The sequence below is a fragment of the Panthera uncia genome, chromosome D1 (genome assembly GCF_023721935.1).
Source record: "Panthera uncia isolate 11264 chromosome D1, Puncia_PCG_1.0, whole genome shotgun sequence".
NCBI classification, from domain to species: domain Eukaryota; kingdom Metazoa; phylum Chordata; class Mammalia; order Carnivora; family Felidae; genus Panthera; species Panthera uncia.
The window spans coordinates 1,837,100-1,859,724 of NC_064808.1; the positions used below are offsets into that span (position 1 = coordinate 1,837,100).

The 22,625-nt window shown below is 61.2% G+C and overlaps 1 protein-coding gene across 1 annotated transcript in view; it reads left to right on the forward strand.

Annotated features, from left to right (window-relative positions):
• SHANK2 (SH3 and multiple ankyrin repeat domains 2) overlaps positions 1 to 22,625 on the forward strand; it is a 340,509-nt gene that overhangs the window by 88,409 nt on the left and 229,475 nt on the right. The window contains exons 4-8 of the mRNA XM_049641610.1: positions 711 to 914; positions 4,049 to 4,120; positions 6,118 to 6,226; positions 16,148 to 16,299; positions 17,227 to 17,394. Of these exons, the coding sequence (XP_049497567.1) occupies positions 711 to 914; positions 4,049 to 4,120; positions 6,118 to 6,226; positions 16,148 to 16,299; positions 17,227 to 17,394 (705 nt within the window). The remainder of the gene's footprint in view (positions 1 to 710; positions 915 to 4,048; positions 4,121 to 6,117; positions 6,227 to 16,147; positions 16,300 to 17,226; positions 17,395 to 22,625) is intronic.

Here is a 22,625-nt window from a genome sequence, read left to right on the forward strand (position 1 = left end):
CGGGAGCATAACCTTTGGGTACTTAGTGGCACTGTTATACTTTTGCAAGGTGTGACTGATTTTTGCCACTCCTGGCGACCGATGGGACTTTTTTAAGTCCAACTGTGTTTCATCATGTCCTTCCTTTCTGGTTTGGGAGTGGCGGGGCTGGTCTGTCCACAGTCCGGTGGAGTGGCACGGCCGCTTGCCGTGGACTTTCCCACCAGAGAGGTTACGAGCCGAGGCCTCCATCCGTGTCGGAGATGACGTGCGGCCGAAGTACGAGGCAAATCGTGCTGTGCTCTGCTTGAGCTGCGGCTCTCAAAGCGTGTTCCCCGTCACCTTCACGCTCGTGACCAGTGCACGTGCTGCCTCAGACGCTCTGCTGGGTGGCCGGGGGGTCGACACGGTGTCCACAAGCGCTGGGGGTTTGAGAAGCCCCACGCGGGGGGGAGCCGCCCGAGGCGGCCGGCGTGGTTGACCAGAAAACCACGGCCGGTGCCAAGGGTCTGAGTCAAGGCCGCAGAAGCCAGTGGCTCAGTCCTTGCTTTTCTCCTTCAGTGTTGACACCGTGTCTCCATCCGGGCGGCAAGGGGGTCTGATTTCTCGTCCTGAAGCGTGGGGGCGGGGGTCCGCTGCTCAGAGAACTTCTGTGGAAACCCGTCTGACATCTCTGGCCACGTGCCGGGTGGGATGTGCCACTGATCAGGCGTCTTTGTCCTCCTCTGCAGAAGTGCCTTCGGTTTGACCCGGACGCGACCGTGTGGGTCGCAAAGCAGCGGATTCTGTGCTCCTTGAACCAGAGCCTGAAGGACGTCCTGAACTACGGGCTGTTCCAGCCTGCCAGCAACGGGCGCGACGGGAAGTTCCTGGACGAGGAGCGGCTTCTGCGCGAGTACCCGCAGCCCGCGGGCAAGGGCATCCCCTCCCTGGAGGTACCGGCGTCTGCCTCGCGGCCTGGATGCGGGGTGGGGGGGAGGACCTTCGCGGGACTCCAGATCTGACTTCAACTGGGCAGTGACCCCCAAGTTCGAGGTTCGTTGCGAGGTTGGGGTTGCACCTGATTTGGCGAAGCTCAGACGGCCGCACCGGTTTTGCTCCGTTTGTTTTGAGAAATCTTGGGGTGAGCCAACCTCGGGTGCGACTTGGGGTCATGTCGCGGGGACCTGTGGGTCCTGGGGTGCAGAGTGGGGCCCGCTTCTGCCTCCCCGAGTCAGTCTCCCGTCCCTGGATGTGGGGTGGCCAGTGGCCATCCGGCTGTGATCAGAGGCAGGATTTCCTTCCTGCTTCTTACCCAGGAATGACCAGTGGGCTCGGAGCTGCTGTCGGTCCGGGCTGCCTCGTGAAGGGTCAGTGCGCAACCTGGGCCACATGCAGTGTGCCACCGGCCCCTGCCGCTCGGACCCCCGGCTTTACACGCGGTATGTCCACGTGACGTATTAAGGCACTTCTGCAAGTCGCTGGCAAGTGGTCATTTCTCCCGTAGCTGTTGTCGAGTCATGAGGCTCATTTCGGCCTCCTCAAACAGCGGGGGGCTGCACGTGGGGAATCGTCACCGGCCCGTGAGCAAGTTGAGTGGGCTTTGCCATATTCTCAGCGACGAGATCACCCTGGACTCAGAGAGGTCATGGACCGAGGCCGGACCGAATCTGCACGTTTCTGGGCTTGATAGAGACTTTGAGGCTGAGGTTATCGGGACCCCCATTTGGATGGAACATGTGTCAGACCAGAGGGAAGGGTTCAGTGGAGGAAAAGATGGGGTGCCACTTGGCATCCTGTGGTTCGCTGTTTGGACCTCAGTTTGCTTCTCCGTGAAATGGGTATCCGTTGCCAAAAAAAAAAAAAAAAAATTCCCGCGTCGGGGGCCTGTTAAGCACCAGACACTTCCTAGGCCTGCTTGCCGTGCACAGGACTGTCAAGGTCGGGTGTGCCAGACCTCACGCTTGAGTGGCAGGTGACAGACCGGGAACAGGAAATGGGCGATTCATTTTGGGGACTGATCATTTCCACATGGGAGTAAAACCTGGCGAGAAGACCAGGACGTCCAGAACCCACTCTTGATCAGAGGGTGACTCCGGCCGGTCCCCCACCCACCGAGAACCAAAGGAGAGGGTGTGGGGACACCCTGTAAGCTGGGCAGGGCAGTGCCGTGGACTCCAGAAGGGACACACTCGCCTTCCCTCCCACGTCCTGTCCAGGGACTTGTGTCAGGGGGCTGAGGGGGTGGTTTGTTGGGGGGGGCACCTCTGTTCCCGCGTGTGTGTCACCCCACACGGGGCTCGGTTTGTTCCTGGTAGCTGTGTGGCCTGGACCTGCCACCCAGCCTCTCTGGGCCTCGGGTTCCCGGCTTTGAAATCGAGGGGACGTTACTCCCGCCTTCCTGGGGGGCCGTGAGGCTCAAGGGAGGGTGTCCATGGGCTGCTGGCGATCTCCTTCAAACGGGGGAGGGACTGTACTTCCGTTTACTCATCTCCTTGGGCCTCCATCCCGCCAGGGAGGAGGGAGACGGGCCTGGCCTCCCACCGGTCGGGGCGGCCGTGGCCGTGAGCTCTTTGCCCCTGAGAATTTTGGTAGAATGTGGTTGGCTGCGTGTGAAGCACTGAGAAAAGAGCAGGGAAAGGGTTTGTGTTGGGAGCTGCGTCCCCCTCGCCACAGGCTAGACACGAGGGTGCCTCGGGAAGCAGTCCTCCTCCTCTGAGCACTTCCCGTCCCGCCAGGGGACGTTCGCGGCCCCAGCGTCTTTTTACACCCCGAAGGAGTCCCGGTGACTCGGATTCCCTTAGAGGCGTCAGTCAGTGAGCCCCCACCTCTCCCGATGTCACCCCTCATGGCTCCCGAAACCTCGGAGGTCTGACGGGTACAGACCAGGTATTCGAGGGCCTCACGCAGCCCAGGGCGTGGGGCACACGAGCACGCGGTCTTGCTCGAGTCTAGAACCGGGGGAAGAAGTCCTAAACCAGGTCTGGGGCCCCTGCTGCCGGTCCAGCCAGGGGAGACAGATGCCTGCGGCCTGTGGCCAGCGCCCGTGGTCCCGGAACTTTCCACCAAACTTCCTGGCTTCACCACGGGCTTGTTTTGACACTTGACAGAAAGCCCGGTTTCAGTCTGTGCGACAGGAATTTTGTCAGTTTGGACCCTGTGTGTGCAGTTAGGGTTGGTGCCAGGATGGGCCCCCCGCCCCCGCTGTCCCGCTGCCCCACACCGTCCTTCCTCCCCCACCCCCCACCCCCCACCCGTGCTCGTGAAACCCCCGGGCTGTGGCGGAATCCAGGGAGGTGTGGGGTGCAACTGGCCAGAGCCGGTCCGGGCCAGGACGCCCACGCACCGTCCTCGGGTGTCCCCACCGACAGATCGGGAACCGGAGTCTGAGACGGGAAAGCGTCCACCCCGGGCTGACGGGACCTCGGTGGGGCTGGAACCGAACAGGTGTCCTGGCCGGGAATCTTCCCGCAAACCGCGGGTGCCCTCCCCAACCTTCAGTAGCGCCTCTGGCCCGTTTTATCTCCGAGGGGCCTCCGGGCGCGGCCTGAGGCAGAGGTGCTGGGGTTCAAGGCCGACTGGCACCCGCACGTTGTTCTTGGGCACTTCCGACACGTCGGAGGAAAACGTGTGGTTTCCAGTTCGGGGGCGGGGGGTGGGGCACACGTTTGCGGGGAGAGCCCGGGCCAGGCCTGAGGCACGGGGGACGCTGGCTTCGCCGGGCCGGGCTTCTCACGCACGTTGGTGGGGGAGGACGTCAAAGAAACATCCTGATTTGTCCACGGGGCCACACGCACGGCCATGAGGACCACGATCACCACTAACGCAGAGGAGCGCCTGCGTGGCTTCTCTGTGGGAGGATACGCCTCCTTCGTCCCTTTGGGTGGCTCTCCTTTCCGTGGCTTTTCAGCCCCGCGGCTGCAGATCCCCGCAGGTGTCATTCTTGCGATGTCAGGGGTCTGTGGGATGACTGTGCTTAGTTTCCCCGGGAGGGTTGGCGGTGGGGCCCCTGCCTTCCGCGAGGCGGCCTTTGAACACCATGTGACGTACTCATGTGTTTTCTTTCTTCCTGTCTCTGTCTCTGTGCCAGTTTCGATACAAGAAGCGGGTGTATAAGCAATCCAGCCTGGACGAGAAACAGTTGGCCAAGCTGCACACAAAGGTAGGCGGGGACGGCTGCCGTTCCCACACCCGGCCTCGTGTCTCTTACGTGGCATCGCCGTCTCCACGGATCAGGGGGCCACGAGGTTTCCTCGAAGGCGGGACCCCGCCGCAGGGTGGGTCCAGACTTGTGCCCTCGGGGGCAAGGTGCATGTACCTGCGTGTCCTCCGCTGGCGTGGCCCCCGTGGGCCTGACCAAACCACACAAATGAACGCACCTTCCTGGTGCCCGGAAGGGCGTCCGCCCGCCAGAGCCCCTGCACGTGGCTCTCCTCTCCTCCTGTGAGACGAAAGCATGCTGGTGGCAACTCGTGGATCGACTGGCATCAGAGGGGACGCTGCTGTGGGCACGCCCCCCCCGGGCGTTTCTGGGAGGAGGGGTAGCCATTCTCTCTGAGCCACCACTGGCGACAGGGAGGACAGCACTGAGCACAGAGTCAGCGAAAGAGCTGTTCGCATAAACCGCCCGGAGGTGAGACCTGCACGTGGCCGGCAGGGTTGAGACAGAGAGCCGCGGGCTGCGGTCCGTGAGGGCTGGCTTGCTGGCGGGGCTCCCGCCCTTGGTCGGGGACGCCGTGCGTGTCCAGGGGCTGCTGGGGCTGGAGCGCGTGGCCGCATCTGCCTTAGTGCTGGAAAGGATGTGTGATTTCTGAGGATGCCCGAGGACGTGAGCCCAGGGAGGGCCAGCATCGGGAAGCCGCCTGGACCCTGCCCCTCGCCTGTCCCGGTGCCGTCCAGGTGAGCTCGCGGAGGGCGTTCTCAGCCAGCGGCTTCCCCTGGCTTTTGTTCTGTCCCCGATTTGTGCCGTGGTAGACGCGTGGATTTTACCGTGCTCAGCGGTTACGGTACGCCGTTATTTCTTTCTGTGCTCAAGTTGCCAGATGTGGCCGGCTCTCTGCCCTCTGGCATGTCCCCGCCGTCCTCTGAGTGCTGACAACTTTGTGGCCCAACTAATGTTCCTGGCCCTCGTGCACATTCCTTGCCCAGCCTTGGAATCTGCCGGGTGGCCGCGTATAGACCCCAAGGTCTGGAGGAAGCTTCTGGCTGCTCTGACTACCTTCTGAAGTGTAGATAAGAACGTGCTTTCGGATTAATAAGGACGTCAGTTAGTAAATAGCAGTGAAAGCGTTACGTGATACCTAGTGTCTCTTGTGTCGCTGGGCATCTGTTAATTCTGGCCGTGGAATGTACAGAAAACATTCGGGCGGAGAACCAGCCTGTGTCGGCGGGCCGGAGGTCCCGGAGCCCTCGCTGCTGCCCCTGCGGTGTGTGTGGGGAGCCCTGTGCAGGGGGCTGCAGAATCGGGCCAGCGGCAAGGGTTGGCGTCTTCAGGTGGAGGCAGACGGGATACCGTGGTCATCGTCAGGTAGCCCGGGGGCCGTCTGCTCCCTGTTGCAGACGGGGCCGGGCAAAGCTGGGGAGACATCCCTCCCCACCACGGCTGACCCACGGATCATTTTGACCTCCCGAAAAGTGAATGTCGCTCCTCACCTTGAATCGCTCTGTGCCCAGGCGTCCCTGTTTCCATCCACGTAGTCACGGGGTCCACCCAAAAGTGGATTAGCCCAGCAGGAGGCTGCCCTGTCCGGCTCTCCGTCGCAGCTGCTGCTTTCGAGACTAGAGAACACGAACACCAGTCCTTGGGCCTCACTCCCCAGAGGTGGAGTCTGACGGCCTGGGTGGACCCGGGAAACTAGTTTTTCAAAGGGGTCCGGCTGGTTTGTCCTTTCAAAAGCAAAGGAAAGTCCTGTGGCTCTTGGCGACAGCAAAAGGCTGAAAGGCGAGAGATTTCTGAAACCCGCATCCAGGGCGGCCTGGTTGCACCTGCCGCGTGCTGGGCTTCCAGACGCCCAGCCGCTGCCTGGTGGGTCCACAGCGCCCGGCGGGGGGTGGGGGCGGGGGCGGCTCCCTCTCCAGGGCGGAAGCCAGGGCACACCCTGTAAAGAACCTTCCCGGCGACCCGTTAAGACATTTCTGTCTTTTTGTTTTTCTCTTTAGACCAATCTGAAAAAGTTCATGGACCACATTCAGCACCGCTCGGTGGAAAAGATCACCAAGATGCTGGAACGCGGCTTGGATCCGAATTTCCATGACCCGGACACCGGAGGCAGGTCCCGGGTGGGGGGGACGTCAGTGCGCCTCGCTGGAGCGCGGGTTGAGTCCGGAGAGGTGCTTCTGTCGGCACCCTGCACACGCGTGTGCAACACTGACACTTCCCTTGGTTCTTGAAGGGGCTTTGTCACTCCTGCGTGAGTCGCGGGCGAGGGGGGCGGAGCCGGGCAGCCGGCCCGGCACCTGGCACGCGGTCGGCGCTCATCCACAGCTGCCGAACGAGCGAACGGATGAAGGAGGGAACGGATGGCAAGGCGTACGAGCTGTCGTGCACCCCCCGTGGGACACGCGCCGACACGCGCATGTCTTCCTAACCTCCTTCCGCGTGTGGGCCGCTGGTCGTTCTCGGGTCAGAACCACAGGGGTCCCCAACCTCGGCCCCCGTGACGTCTTCTTTTTTAAACACTGCCTCTTCTTTAGTCTCATCCCCCTCCCCGGTCTTACCGAGACGTAGTTGACCTGTAACGTCCCGTTGGCTTCGGGCTGCAGCGTAACCAGCTGATACGTGTACGTGCACCTTGGGAACGGAGCCCGTAAGCCTGGTTAACATCCCTTCAGCGACTCGCACATGTGCCCTAAGGTGACGTTAGCTCTCGTCCCGGGCCGCACCGACGTCCCCAGGTCCCACCCGTCTTGTGACTGGAGGTTGGTGTCTTTGACCACTCACAACCTCCATCTGCTCTCTTTAGGGAGTCGGTGTTTTTAGGTTCGGCGCGTTGGCTCACACGGCATCTGTCTGCCTGGCTGAGGTTGCGCCGGGCCCTCCGGGTCCATCCGTGTTGTCAGAAGGGTGGGGCTTCCTTCCTTTTTATGGTGGAACCCTGCTCCGCGGTGGGGCCGGGCGCTTGCTTGTGGGGGGAGGCGTCTGTGTTGTGGGGTGTTCACAGCACCCCTGGCCGCCCCCCCCCCAGGCACCAGTGGCACCCCCAGGTGTGACGACCAGACTGTCTGCAGACATTGCCCAAGGTCCCCTGGGGCGGAGCGCAGTCACCCGGGGGAGGGTGTCCCCTGCCGGGAGGCACGCCAAGCTGGGATGGCCAGGAGGACTCAGGTAGGCTCCGTGGCAGCTGGAGTGTTTGTCCCTGCAGGTTGGTCACCTCTGGCGGGAGAGCGCTCCTCCTGGACTCAGCCAGTAGGGCGCCCGCTTCCCCTCCTCTGGGGACCGGCCAGCCCTCTGTCCGGGCCACCGTCACTTGAATGTGTCCCACCGCTCTGGGCCATTACTGGGCCCACAGCAGATGCGTATGTCAGCTCAAGAATGGAGCCTTCTCGTCATCTCTAGGGGCTCCTCTGACCCCCTCGAGCTGGGACAGGACCCCCACCTCGTGCCCATCCAGCCGAACGTGTCCCCCCCTGCCCAGCTCAAGCTGCTGTGGCATGATCACCGTTGACTTGTGTGTCTCCTAAATTTAACTTCTGACCACAGCTTCAGTGCCCGAGACGCCAGGAGATGGGACACGTGGCAGGGGGGCACAGAGGGCACACGTGGAGGGGACACAAGGGCACACATAGAGGGGACACAAGGACACACATGGAGGGGACAGAAGGCACATATGAGGGGACACGGAGCGCATGCATAGAGGGGACAGAAGGATGCACATGGGGCACAGAGAGCACATGTGGAGGGGACACAGAGCATGCATGAGGGGACACAGAGAGCACATGTGGAGGGGACACAGCACGCATGAGGGGACACAGAAGGCACACTTGAGGGGACACACAGGGCACACATGGGGAGGACGTGTGTCTGTGGTGTCTGTGGTTCCTTCCTTGGGGCAGCCTTTGGCCTGGGCGTCCACCAGCCTGGCCTCTTCCGTGGCAGTTTCCAGATGAGTCCACAGGGCGGGGCCGGCAGTAGGGGGAGGTCGAGCGTCTGCTCTGGGCTGCCCTTCTTCCCACACGACCCCCTCGCCCGGAAGCAGCAGTCGGCAGTGACGCTTCTTCCGAGGCAGACCCTCACCCGGCTTCCGGAACCACGTGGCTCAGAGCCCGGGTTGTCTCCAGACAGACGCCTGTGCCCTTTCCCGCGCCCTGCCTGGAGCTGGACGCCGCGGCCCGTCGGGGCCCATGTCTTCCTCTCGGGTGCCCCGTCTCCGCTCCGGCCGCTGCTTCGTGCCATCGAGCAGTGTGGGTTTGGATTTGTTTTCTCGTCTGGACAGAGAAACTGGAGACTTGTTTTCAATTGTTCTCCCAGGGTGGCAGCCAGACATGAATTGTCTGGGTCAGGATTTCTTTTCTTTTTTTTCTTAATTTTTTTTTAATGTTTATTTATTTTTGAGAGAGACAGAGGCAGAGCGTGAGCGGGGGAGGGGCAGGGAGAGAGGGAGACACAGAATCCGAAGCAGGATCCAGACTCTAAGCTGTCAGCACAGAGTCCGACGCGGGGCTTGAACCCACGAACCGCGAGATCATGACCCAAGCCGAAGTCGGACGCTTAACCGACTGAGCCACCCAGGCGCCCCCTGGGTCAGGATTTCTCCTGGTGGTAGTTAATATTCTTCTGTTAAGCGGAATCTTCCCTGGTTTCTCTTCACCCGCTTTTTTTGCTTTTAAAATCAGCCGACGTTATTTGTTAATGGTTTCTGTGGTCCGATAACCACCAGCTTCCCGCGTTGGCGTGGCTGATGGTCACACCCCACCAGCCGGTTATTGCTAATTAGCGTCCTCGGGCTACCCTGGGGGTCGCTGTTGGTCTTGCACATCCTGTGGGTTTTGACAGACGCCGTGACGTGTCTGCCCCTACGGTGATACACAGACTCACTTCCCTGCCCAAGAGGCCCTCGGTGCTCCGTTCATTCACCCTCCGTCCCTGCCGACGCCCGGCAGACCCCAATGTCGTTACTGTGTCCGTGGTTTTGCTTTTTCCAGGGTGTTGTAGAGTCAGAACCCTCTAGTACGTGGCCTTTTCACACTGGGTTCTTTCACTTGGTTAGATGTGTCTGTGTTTCCTCCGTAACATCACGGCGTGGGAGCTCACTTCCCTTTGGCGCTGAACGCGATCCCGTTGTCTGGAGGGACCACAGCTTGTGTGTCCGCCACCTGCTGAGGGGCGTCTTGGCTGCCTCCGGGCTTTGGCAATTGTGAAAAAAGCTGCTATAAACATCCGCGTGCAGGTTTTTTTTTACCGTATGTAGGTATAACTAACAAAGAGCGAACACAGCAAGTTTTATTTTTAAAGGCCAAACAAAAGTACGTACGGCCTGCAGAAAGGGGGTGTAGTTAAGATACAAAGCGCTGAAGCAGAGGCCGCGTGAGGCCCCGAGACCCTGAGCAGGCAGTGCCTCCGGCCCCTCGCTGCGCCCCAGCCCCGCCACTCCGTCCCCGGCGTCTTCGGATTCCTCACGCGTGTCCGCACGCCAGGCAAGAAGCAGCTGTTCCGGTCGAGGGACGGGGAGAGTCCGGGGACGCGTGGCTGTGTGGGGTGCAGGCGAAGGGGCCTCTCCGGTCTCGGTGGGATGACGGTACCCACGGGGCGGGAGCGCTGGAGCGTCACCCGGCAGAGCGCATCACGTGTCCAAGGGCGATGCGTCACCCGCCGTGAGGTCTCCGGAAAGGCCCTGCCGTGTTAGCACCGCGGAAACTCGAGACGTGGGGTTCTCCTTGTTTTGGACCCACGGGGACGACTCAGAGTTGGCCATAGTGGGCTGCCTCCAGACAACAGCTCGTGTGACCAACTTGTCCCCGTTCTCCTGAAATGGCCCTGGTTTCCACACAGAAAGTCCCATGTTCAGGGTTCCCCCCCTGGTCCCAGACAAACTGGTACAGTCACCCTAGGGTGACAGGGCGCTTAATACCGCTGTGCTTACGTCACAGCCTGCTAAGCGTCCCGTGATGTGTCGAGGGTGCGGAAAGCCTCTTGCGCCTCAGTCCTCTTACGTCCCACGAAGCTGGCCTCTTTGCGCCCCAGTGTCCTCTGGGAGCCAAGGAGGCGGAGCCCAGGTTTAATTGCTCTGAGACCGCAGGGTCCCTGCTGTCACCCCCAGGGGGGAAAGGAGGTGGGTCTCTCTTCTCACACGCGTGCCTGGCGGGACGCAGCCGGGCCTCCAGCTGGTGCAGAGGGTCCAGGGCCGGAGGGTCTGTGGTCGCTGAGCGAGCCCCCTCCCCTCCCTGGAAGGGACCACGGGCTGCAGCCCCGTCCCACGTGCTGACGCTACACCATCACCCTCACCGGCTCTGACAAGTGGAGCGGGTGTCCGCGCTGAGTTTGGCGACTTTCGCAAAGCCACTTGGCGAGCGGCAGGATCCGCTGAGAAGCAGACTTCTTCGCCCCGCCCCGTGCAGAGAGTAGAAAGCAGCGGGCTTCCTGAGGGCAGGAAACACGATGTTCAGACGCGGGCCGCGTCCCTGTGCTCGGGCTGTGCGGTTCTCTGGCGCTTCTGGGCCGCCCGCGGGGCCCCGAGGTTGGGGAAGTGGTCCTTCGGATTGAAGGATGCACAGGAGATAATTAAGTCTCCATGGAACCACCTGTCAATTAAAACAAGGCGGCCTGTGATCACAGCCAACCGTCGGTGCCCGTTCTAGTGGAAATTTCAATAAGTGACGGCCAAGGTGGTCTCAAGAATTAAAGCCTCGGCCGCCAGGGTCTGGGGGCTCATCTCCCGCTTTGGTTGGAACCGCCGGGACAACGCATGTGGTATTTTGAGCCCCAAGAAGGAAACAAAACGAGCACTTTGAGCGAAAATGAGTTTAGTGCTTTTATCTCGCACCGCGCTCCCCAACTTGAAGGAAGCCCGGCTACCACGAGGGCGGGGTGTTGATAAAGCCAGAGACGTCTTTCGACTCTTGAAACGTATTGAGAAGTAAAAGACTTCTCCTTGATCGAGTGGGTCTCGCCAGGCGCCTGTGGTGAGATCCAACGGTGGGGCTAGTTTCCGGGCCAGTGATCGTAGCTCGTCAGCTTGTCGGGCTGGCGTGGATTGTCATTCGTGCCGACGTGTGCTCGGGTCCACCACGTGTCACCGCAGCCTGGCTCCTGGGAGTCCCTACCCAGCTCCCACATGGCCCAGTTAGAAGGCTTCGCGGGCATTCTGGATCCCTGTGCACTGAGCCGGGCCTCCTCCGAGCGCCGGCCTCGAGATCAGAAGAAACGCGTTGGACGTGGGTGGCGACCAGGGTCCGTAAGCGGCTGGCTCCCTGCAGCCGCTGAGTGAATCCCGGGATGAGGCCCTCCAGAAAGAACGGCAACGGGCAACGGGAGAGGGGCAGTTTGAGCAGACGCGCTCTGGAACCTCGTAGACGTCAGTCTGCAGGGGGTCGGGGACTGCGGATGAGGTCTGTGCCACCACGGAGGAGGTCCGGGTCATCTGGCTGGTCAGGCGCGCTTCCTGGTACAAAGAGGGCCTGTCTTTAAATGGGAGCTCAGGCAGAACGGCCAGTGATGTCAGGGATTTGCTTACTTGCCCCCACCGCGTTTCAGCGAGGGCTACAGGTGACACGTCAAGGTGCTTGCGGTGAAGACAAAGGACATTAAGCAAGGAAGGAATTGGGTGGGGGCAGGACGAGGGCCCGCAGGGGGGGCTTGGCCCCGGGACACCCCCCAGGGCTGGCCGGGGGAGAGGAGGTCAGGCTGGGAACTCCTCACAGCGCCCCGTGACGCGAGGTGCACGTTCCTCAGGACGACAGCCGGGGACAGGTCAGTGGCAGCATTGTCCTAGCAGACCATCACCTGCAGCACGGCCGTGAGCACGTGACTTATGCTAGAGCAGTGTCAGAGCTACAGGATTATTAGGAAGACAGCACAGAATGTTCCACCTGCTCCCCACGGCCCATTTCCCCTGACGATGGCTGTCGTACCTGAGCGGGGCACATTTTATCATTAACGAGCCAATGCTGATGTGCCGTTCGTAACCGCGGCGCATGCTGTCCTCTTATCTCATTAGCAGTTCCTTAATGTCCCTTTTCTGCCCCCGGAGCCCTCATGGAACTTCATTATCTTGCCTCCGTAGGCCCCTCTTCGGTTGTGACGGTTTCTGGGGCTTTCCTTGTTTGTGCAGCGCTCGGCTCTTTTGGGGACTGGCCAGGTATTTTGGAGAACGCCCCCCCTCATTGGGGTTTGTCTGACGTTTATGTCATGATGAGACAGGGTTGTGGGTTTGGGCGAAGCGCCCTTCCCGTCCCCGTCGCGTCCGGGCACGTGCTCCCCGCCTGTCCTGTCCCCGAGACGCTGACCTTGCTCACCTGGCTGAGGTCAGTGTCAGGTTCCCTGCTATGTGGTCACTCTTCATCCCCTTTATGGACCATCCTTTTCAGAAGGAAGCCACTAAGCACAGCCCACACCTGATGAGTGGGGAGTGAGGCTCTACCTTCTTGAGGACAGAGTTTCTGCACACGTGATGGGGAATTCTGCCCGGGAGGCTTCTCTTCCCGCCACCCCCCTCCACCCGCCTTCATTTATTTACTCTTATTAACATCTACTCTGTTAGTTCTATTGGGATGGACTGATGGGTATTTAATTTGTAATCTGGGTTATGACCCCGTGCTAGATTTCATCGTTGGGCTCCAGCTCTGGCCACTGACTCCCGTGTCCTTTTGACAGACCCCGTCCGTGTGGGTCGTTATTTTTTGGCCCCTTGCTCACTTCCCGGCACTAGAAGGCACCCCGGGCTCATCCTGTGTGCCTCCTGCCCAGACCTAGACCCCGCCAGTCCTCCGGGAGCCTGGTTTCTCTTCCTAGAGAATGGTCTTAGGAACCAAGATCTGGGTGCTGGGTGTGCTCGGTGCTGCTGGGGTGTCGTTGCTTCTGGGCCCTCAGATGACAGAACAACAAACTCCGTGTGTGTGTGTGTGTGTGTGTGTGTGTGTGTGTGTGTGTACTAACTCATGCATACGTGCACACCTGCAATCAGTTCTGTATGTAACTATCTGTGTCTGTATGGAGCTCACCGTGAGTCTCCAGCTCTGATCCCCAGCCACGTGGATCACCGCAGTCCTTTCCGTGGCTAAGCTTAACCTCCCCGCTAACAGTGAGAAACCTGGCCGCCGCTCCCTGCCATCTGTCGATCTAATGGTTCAATCCCAGGGCCCGTGTAGAGTGGTTTCAGAGTTGTTGACCTGCACCCCACGATGGAAGCAGCTTTAGGTGCTGACAGGGCACGGCGCTTACCCGGGTTCACTTGGCCTTTCATCTTGCAGACCGCTCCATCCTGGGTCCGCAGGCCGGCTCTCGGTTCCCCCACTCCCTCCAGGGAGGCCGGTTCTTCCATTTGGCCTGCGGTTCGACTCTTCGTCACGTCCTGCATTCCGAACTGAGATCCCCAGGTCTCCGAGATGAGTTTTTAAACTTCACTGAAAAAAATCTGCAAGCCTTGGGTTTCCCTCCCTGTGCTGTGAAGTTTATGATTGTGACAGATGTTTGATCCTGGCACTCACGATTAGAGCATCATATGGAACAGTCTCGTCACCGAAAACGGTCCTCTGTGTTTTTTTATCTACTCGCCCCTGCCCCTCTCCGCAGCCCCTGGAACCAGCGATCTGTTTACCTCTGCTATAGCTTCGTCTTTTCCAGAATGTCCTATAATTGGAATCCAGCAGGCTGGCTTTTTCAGACTGCCTTTTCTCATTTAGCAGGATGTGTTCAAGATTCAGCCACATTCTTCTGTGGCTTGATAGCGTGTCGAAGCGTGGCTGTTTGTTTTGGAGCCAAAATGCTGCCAGGCTGCTTCCAGGTGAGATGGTATTATGTGTTCAAGACCATCGGAAAAGATTAGAGCGGTGTCTTCAGGGCCATTTTGAGGTTCCAAACTATTTATCAAAAGCGAAGAAATTGCAAAATGCAAAAACCGAGGAGTATTTTCAGAGAATTACTGTGCAGGGGACCGCCGGTCCCAAGCTCGTTAGAGGAGCGGCCACGTGGTGATCAATGGCACAGACAGTGCAAGCCCCCGAGGGCCACAGGTTTGCAGGTGAGGGGCGAGCGTCTTCTTGGGGCGGGGGGTCCCGTCTGCTCCAGGTGGGGTCTCGTCGGACGTCCCCTTCCTCAATGGTCTCTAAGCTGGGGGTCTCTCCTGACCTCCCCGGGGTGGGTCCTGGGCAGGTCTGAACGTGGCGAGTCATTCGAGGAGGGCTTCTGGAGCCCTTGCCACGAAACAGCGCGGTGTAAACTTAACATCTGCTTTGGAGCACCTAACTTGCGCATCGGCCTCGTGTGGAGAGCCAGATAAGAAAGAAGAATCCTAATCATTTTGAGGGTCGACCTTGCCCCAGACGTGCATCAGTCCTAAATGGACCTTAAATGCCAGGGGCCGGCTTCCTCAAGTTGCTGTAAGCAATTTGAGGGGCATGTGGGTGGCTCAGTCGGCTAAACGTCCGACTCTTGATTTCAGCTCTGGTCACGATCTCACGGTTTGTGGGGTCGAGCCTGCATCGGGCTCTGTGCTGGCCGTGGAGCCTGCTTGGGATCCTCTCTCTCCCTCCCTCTCTGCCCCCTCGCTCGAAAAAACTAAACGTTTTAAAAAAATTGACTTTGAGGCTTTTCACGCCCTTCACCGGCCACCCAAGGAACCAAGACCTCCCTGGGGCCTTCTAACACTTGCGGCCAGGCGTCACTGCCCCATTTGCTGCCCCAGAAAACTCCTAATTCACACAAGATCCCTGCCTGAGAGGGTCTTTCTCGTAGGACCTCAGACCTGCGTGTGGTGGCACTCGTGAGCCTCGTCCGTGCTTGGGACGCACGGGGACACACTTGACCAAAGCGGGAGGTGTGCGGCGACCCTTGGGAGAGGGCGTGTGGGCTGTGTGTCACATTCGCACACGGCCGTGTCCACATACGCATGCTGGCCACCGGGAGTGGCTCAGCCCACGCGTGTCACCGTGGAAAATCCAGGCGCAGGGTGACTCCCACGGCGAATTTAAACGGCGCTCGGCACAGTGCTCGTTTGGGGGTAAATTAGCCCGGGGATCAGCAATAGATGGGGCAGGGGAGCCGCCCTGGGGACAGCGGGGATCGCGGCCGAGGTGCGGTCAGAAGGGAATTCAGCCCAGGTCAGATGCCCCGGTCCCTTTATTCTCAAGATGTGCTTCAAGTCCGAATGACTCCTCATCATCCCGTGCCGTGTGCGCCGTGTCCGGGTCTTGGGGACCTGCGTGCCGTCACATTGCCCTTGGCACTCTTCTGTAAGGTAAACGCCTCTCAGATGAGCCGCATCATAACGGTGTGCCTTGCTCGGCCGTGGCGGTGGCGGGCACTCACCGAGAGGGGTGGAGAAGATGGGCTTAGACCAGATGTCGGCGTCCCCATCACAGCCGGCTACAGACTGGCCCAGAGTCAGCTGCACCGGGCGGGCGGTGGGGGACCCTTCCTGACCTTTGTCCCCAGGGGGGCGGGCTTCATCTTTCCTTCCCCGGGGCGCCCGCCCCAGCCCTCATGCCGGCCGTTTATCGAGCCGAGCCCCTGCCATTGCGACGGCTGTTCGGGTCTCTGCCCGCCCAGACCGCCACGGGGCACAGGCTCCACCCCTCACTTACAGCCGGGTCCTGGCGTCCACTGAGATGCCCGTAAACATCATGAAATTGAGGTGAAAGGCGGGCATCTGCCTTGCAGACCCTCAACTACAGCCCTAATGGGCCACTCCTCCCAAAAGGAAGCATCCGGATGGTGCTGCGGGATTCTGGGTACCCAGGGCAAGGGCAGCGGGCGGCTTCTCGGACCCCTAGCCCGCAAGGGGATCGTGGGGAAGCTCTGGCCCGCCCCCCGTGTTGACTTGCATATGACCCCAAACACCACCTCCGCTGTCCCCGGGGTCGCCGGAGCCATGCTGACTGACCGTGTGGATGTCGGGGCTCACGGGCGGGTGGGAGCCGCGGTACCTCTGGGGTCACGTCCTCCAGCTCCCTTGTAGACTCTGAACTTGGCTTAGGGAGCCACGGGCCCTGGCTGTCTCCCAAGTGGTTCTGAACTGCGTGTGTTCGGGTCCTGTAGAGACCCCGCTGACCTTAGCCGCTCAGCTGGACGACCCCGCGGAGGTGATCAAGGCTCTCAGAAACGGCGGGGCTCACCTGGACTTCCGCGCCAGAGACGGGATGACGGCCCTGCACAAAGCCGCCCGAGCCAGGAACCAAGTGGCCCTGAAGGTACCTTCCGGGGCCGTCTCGCATGGGGGACGCCTCCTTCCTGTCTGGTCTCCTGCCTGCACCAGCGTGCCCTGTGTCCACCCCACCGCGGCCACCGGAACTGACCCTGAACTGTGTTCCCCCTGAGGTTAGAAAGCGTAGTCTGGGCCCCCCACGCTCTCTTCCTGGGAGTTTTAGAACTTGGTGTCTACAGAAGTTCCTCTGTCCCTCTGGTTCAGTCCGAGGCTTGTGTTTTCAGCCGGGAGGGGCAGCACTGGACGTCACCCACCCTGGGAGGCCGCAGACCCGGACTGCGGGCCGTGAGCCAGCCTCGTGGGCCGTGAAGCCCATCCGGGGTGTGGGCCCAGCCCCCATCCTCCCCACTGCCCCGGCTCTACCTGCCCTGGCCCTGGGTGGGGGGGCCTCCAGGAGCCCCAGCGGGGAGGCCCCGTCCACATCGGCTGCGCCTCGTCCGCTGGCTTCGTCTGAAACCCAGTGTTCATGACGGCGCTTCCTGGGCTTGCCCCCTCGGGGTGCACACTGAGATCGTTCTACGCTGTACTTTGGGTTGTATGCGCACCTTCTCTCTTTCTCGCAAAGGCCGCCCTCTCTTTGCTCTCTGCTGGTACGGGGGGTTGGGGTCAGCAGGGCACAGGAGGTCTCTGAGTGCTGCAGGTGTATGTCCGCACAGATGCGTGTCTGCACAGAGTCCCCTGAGCTCCTGGATGCTCGTCCTGCATGCCGGCACCACGTGCTAGTTCAGGGCCAGAAACCTTGCTGTCTCAAGCTGGCACCCACTGAATTCCGGGAAGCCTGGGAAGGGCGGGAACCAAGGGCCTGGTCAGCCTTGGCCGGGGGCAGAGTGTGACCCTCGTGCTTCTTTCTTGAGTCACTTCCTGCCAAAGCGGTCACGAGACCAATGACCACATGTTTGGTGTTTATTTCTAGACCCTTTTGGAGCTTGGAGCGTCCCCGGATTACAAAGACAGCTATGGCCTCACACCCCTTTACCACACCGCGATCGTGGGGGGCGATCCCTACTGCTGCGAGCTCCTGCTCCACGAACACGCGGCCGTGTGCTGCCGGGACGAGAACGGCTGGCACGAGATCCACCAGGTACACGATTGCCGTCCACCTGTGTGACCCCTGACGATCCCCCTCGGTGGGGCGGGGCAGTAGCAGTCCACCCCCACCCTCCCAGTAGTTCGTTTGACCCTCGCGGAGTTTCTGAGATATTTGAATTGGTCGCCAGCAGTAAATTTCTATTTACCTAGAAATGCAATTTCTGACCTCTCTAGAGAAGCTGGAAGGTTAGGCCAGGCTCTTGCGTCTCTGTAAGGCGGAAGTCGTCTGGAGCTGTGGGCTCTCTGTGTGCCTAGCGTCTTGGGTGCCCCGATGGAGCATGGCACCAGGTGCTTTCCGAGCACAGGCCGCCCGGTGCCGTGCCCCTTTCCATGCCCAGGGCACAAGTTTCCCTGATCCCCCCGGCGACCGTGGGGTCCGGGGTTGTGTCCGCTGCAGTCTCGTAAAGAAACAGAACCCGCCGTGGGACGCCCGGGTGGCTCAGTCGGTGAAGCGTCCAACTCTTGGTCTCAGCTCAGGTCTTGATCTCAGGGTTGTGAGTTTAAGCCCCATGTTGGGCTCCATGCTGGGCATGAAGCCTACTGAATAAAAAAAAAAAAAAAAAAAAAAAAAGAATTCCTCCTTGTGGCTCAGATAGAGTGTTTCATGGATCAAAGGCAAGGAGGGGAAAGTGTGTTCTCAGAAGCAGGGACAGCCGGGATGGTGGAGGGGACTCTCCGAGCAGAGGAGGGTGGTCCGTGGGTCTGGGACAGCAGACGGGAAGTATCAGCCCCGGACGGCAGGGGGAAAGGGCCGGGGCACGGAGAGGCTCTGAGCCGTTCTCTGGACGCGCCGTGATTCTTATCACCTCCTAGGCTGCCTGTCGGTTTCCCTCAGCCACCGTGTGGCCCCACTTGCCCAGTCCGGGTGGGGTCATGCCCCGGACCCGCTGTGGTCAGAGGGCCAAGGAGTGCTGAGGTGTGGCAGGCGGGCCGGGGGGTGCAGGCAGGGCCACCCCACCGGGCCTCCTGCGTGCCGGGTCCCCCCTGGCTCTTCAGCGTCCCCGCAGCCTGGGGAGGCATCCGGTTCCCTCCCGCGGTGTGAGCAGGGCCCGCCGCCCCCTGGGGCCGTGAGAAGGCTCTAACGTCAGTCCCTGTGCTCATCCTGCCCTGTTCTCACTCTGGTCCCCGAGGCTGCACGTCTGGGTGCTTCCAGAGTCACTTCTTGGCCTGTCCCAACCCCCATAGGTCCTACCACCGTTCAGGCACAGCGAAGCCAACCCATCAGGAGTCGGCTGCCGTTGGAAAGATGGTGTGTTATTCACAGATCCGAGAGGAGGGGCAGGTGCGGGGGGCCGCACAGGAGGCACCAGGCTGGGTGGGGAAGCAGCGGGGGTGGGGGGTGAGGGGGAGTGAAACGGGGCCAAGAGCTTTCACCACGGTTCTGAGGGAAGAAGCGGATGGAACAGGACGAGCCGCCTGAGGCTTGGCTAGTTTGGGTAACTTCCGGGGCTCTGGCACACGGGGGCTGTCCCTGGCTGTCTGGGACCTGCCCCGGGCTGATCGGGACAGGTGGGTCATGGCCCCGAGGGTGGGAGCCCAGCAAGACAGGTGGGGGTGATGGCCCTGCGGGGCTCCTTTGCATTTGAGAGTCACCCTCGGGGCGACTCCTTTACTGTCAGAATGGACTTGCCCTGCGAGGGGCACACCTTCCAAAGCCAGCAAGGCAGGTGTCAGGGCACCAGAAATACAGAAGATGGGAGTGGGGAGTTGCTACGGCCTGACCCCGGCTGCAGGGCCCCAACTTGGCGGAGTTCTCCTAGCCGGGTTCTCGGCCCCCCTGCCCTCAACCGGCTGGAGGCCTCCCAGCTAGTCACTGTCCTCTCTGGTGCTTGTGGCAGTCTGGCCCCTGGCCTGTCTGTCTCACGCTGAGATGAAGGGTGAGCGTGTGCCTGGGGTCCTGCCGTCACTGCCTGCAATGCCGGCTCCAGCCAGGATTTCTGGTCCCCAGAAACGTGTGCCGGGTCCCATCCCTGAGACTCGAGCGTGGAGTCAGAGCGAGCAGGCACCGAAGCCACCGAACCTCTTGGTCCCAGGGCCCCAGCCCCTGGCGCTGAGTTTGAGCTTGGAGGCCTGGGCTCCCAGGGCTGCTGTGTCCTGCTTCCTGCCATGCCCGGCAAGATCGTGCGCTGCTCTCCGGTGGTGGGTTTCTTGTTCACAGCGTGCGGGAGGGCCGGGTCCTTACTGGAGGTCCCGGGTTATCCAGAGGAAGTGGCCCAAGACAAGTCCCTGCCTCCTGAGCCCTGCTGCCTCGTGTGTCCCCGCCGTGACAGGCAGTGAGGGGTGGGTGCAAGGCACTAAGCAGAGAACGGCCCACCGTGTGGTCCTCCCAGATTCTCACCACCGGTCGGCTCTGCTGCCGTCCGGATCTGCTTCCTTTGCCCCATCGCTCACACCCTGGAGCAGCCCTAGGAGACACCCGCTGGCCTCCATTACTCAGAGGAGTTCACGGGCCCGGAGAGGGTGAATGACCCGCCCGAGGTCGCGGGGCCAGCAGCTGCCTGAGCCGAGTTCGCTGCTAGCCGCGCTCGCACCGCGGCGTCCAGGCTTTCACAGAAGCCGCCCCTAACGCGACCGCGCATCCGCGGTCCGGAGAAGCACCTCGGAGTTCCGGGGTCTTGGGTTCTGCCTTAGAAGTCTGTCCCCGTGCCTCGCACCCTGGAGTGGGGACAGCCGTGTCCCGGCCGCCCGGCTCCGCGCCCTTCCGGGGATCCCACGCGCCCACAGCCAGGCCAGCTCGCGGGGTCCTGTGGCCGTTCCGTCTGCTTCCCCGGCCAAGGCCAGGTGCTGAACAGCTTGGCGGAGCCCGCACCTGCGGACGCGGAGCCTAGGGACGCCCGCCCCCTGCAGGCCTACTCTGGAAGTGTGCGTTTTTGTCCGCCGCTTGTCTGCACATTCTTTGCTCTTCGGGATTACTCTAACCGCTCAACACGGAGACGGTCAAAAAGTTCGAAGCCGCAGAGGGAAGAAAGCGTAAAACACCCAGGTGCATTCCCACAACCCCAGAACATCGGGTTCCGACCTCCTGTGTGCCTCCCCCGCACCCTGGAGGGACCTGAGGACGGTGGGTCTGATTGTGTCGGGACTCTAGGACATGTCATTGAGGCTGGGCGCTCTGGGGAGGGTGGCTGCCCCCAGGGAGGGGACAGCTGCGGGTGCAGGAGCCGCCCGTTCCCACGCTGGTGACTGCGATGTGGGGCCTCGCGCCCCCCCCCCCCGCCCCGGGTCTGGGGGATTCCCTTCCCGTACTGTCAGTCCAACTTAGTCTGGCCTCGAGTTAGCAGCCCCTCAACACTGCCTGGGTCACCTGAGCAAGCGTCTTGCCCTCTCTGAGCGGGTTTGCTAATCTCTAGAATTGGCTTAGTGATCGTTCATAGAGAGAGCTCTCCAGTTAAAGGAAAAAATTCACGTGAAGAGCTTACTACAGTTACTTACAGGGGTAAGTGCACTGTCCTCTTGGCCACCATCATCTTTGCCCGGCCACGCCCCCGTCCCTGTCCTCCTTCCCCGGACACCTCCGTGTCTTCCTCGCCTGGCCACGCCCCCGTCCCTGCCTTCCTAGCCCAGCCACGCCCCCATCACCATCTTCCTTGCCTGGCCATGCCCCCGTCACTCATCCTCACCCGGCCACGCCCCCATCGCAGTCCTTTTGGCCAGGCCACGCCCAATCGTGGTCATTTACCCCCCCCCCCCCGCCCCCCAGCCCCCCAGGCCAGCATCATCATTACCTGGCTGTTTGCAGTAAGAAATAATATGCAACCCTCAGAGAGCACTTCACCGCTTTGCTCACAGGCCTTCCTATGGATGTCATTTGATTGCCTCAACAGTCCTTTGAAGGACCTTTTGTCACTCATCTTAATGTGTATTGGCCGCTGTTTATTATTCTAAGTTTTAAATTAGGAGTTTTAACCTGGAAGAAATGCAACAATTTATGGCCGCGGCTCCCCTCCCTCACCCGGCTTCCCCCGCTCCCCCCACCCAGGTCCTTGGAGTTTTCCCTGAGCCCCCATGGTAAGGGGACTGGCCCTGGGGAGGTTCCGAGGGCGCTCATGGCACGGTGTAGTGCCTGGTCTGTTTGTGTGGGTGCTGCGTCCCCAGCTCCCAGCCACACGAGGGCAGGACCGGGGGTGCCTCGGCTCTGCACCTGTGCACCACACGTGCTCCTGAACGTGGGTTGGCTGAAGGAGTTAGCCTCCGGCTGGCATGGACTCTGGTCTTCCTTTGAGCTGGGGTTTCCCTGGTGCGCTGGGAACCCACCATGTCGGGGGAGCCTGGGGCTGACGGGAGCACAGGCGTGGACCGGGAACTCCCACGGGGCGTGGTCAGGTCCGACCGGAGCAGGTGGGAGGGCTTCACGCGCAGCCGAGCATCCAAGCCTGGCCGCGGTGATGGGCGGATATTGTCTCAGGCCAGGGAAGGTGGCGTCCCTGGCCTCACGGGGTGGGGGCGTCACAGGTGCGCCTAGAGACGGCATTTCCATGGCGCCTGCTTGGGCTGAGCACAGCACAGCCTGGGGCCGTCGGCATGGGGGCCCCGGAACGGTGGTGGAGCCTATTCCTGGACGCAGGAGGCACCCGCACTGTTGCTGCAGTCGGCCCTCCGGCTCCAACCACGCACCGCGAGCCGCCAAGTCCCCAGGGCCCCAGCGGTCGGAGCGGCAGGAAGGTGCCTCACCTTGCTTTGGGGGTCTGCTACGTACTGACCTGGGGCGTCAGATCCGTATCCCGTGCCCCTACCCTGCCCAGCTGAGCCAGGATCCCGCCGGAGAAGTGATCGGGGCATCTTTTGCCGTGGGCCTCCGGGGGGACTGAATGATCGTCTTTCCAGCCAGCCTCGATCCTTGGGGCTGAGAGGGGAGGAGGCGCCAGGAGGGGAGGGGATGGGTGAAGACCCCAGACCGAGATGGCAGGGGCACCACCTTCTCCCCTTAGCGAGAGCCTGCGTTCTCCTGGAATGACGTAGGTGAAGTCTCCAGAAGCGTCCAATGTCCAGACACCATGTTCTGGAAGGCACAGACCCTGTAGGGAAAGTGGGCGGGTGCCAGGATGTCGAAGCTCCTCTTTCCTTTTGGAGTCCTTAGCATGACACGTTTCCTGCGTCCTCATTTCAGGCTGGAACTTTCAGAGTGGTTGATCTGAACTGATCACACTGGTTGGTTAGGGCAGTCGTAACAAAGTCACGGACGAGGAAGCTCACACAGCAGACTCGTGTAGCCTCCCCGAGGTC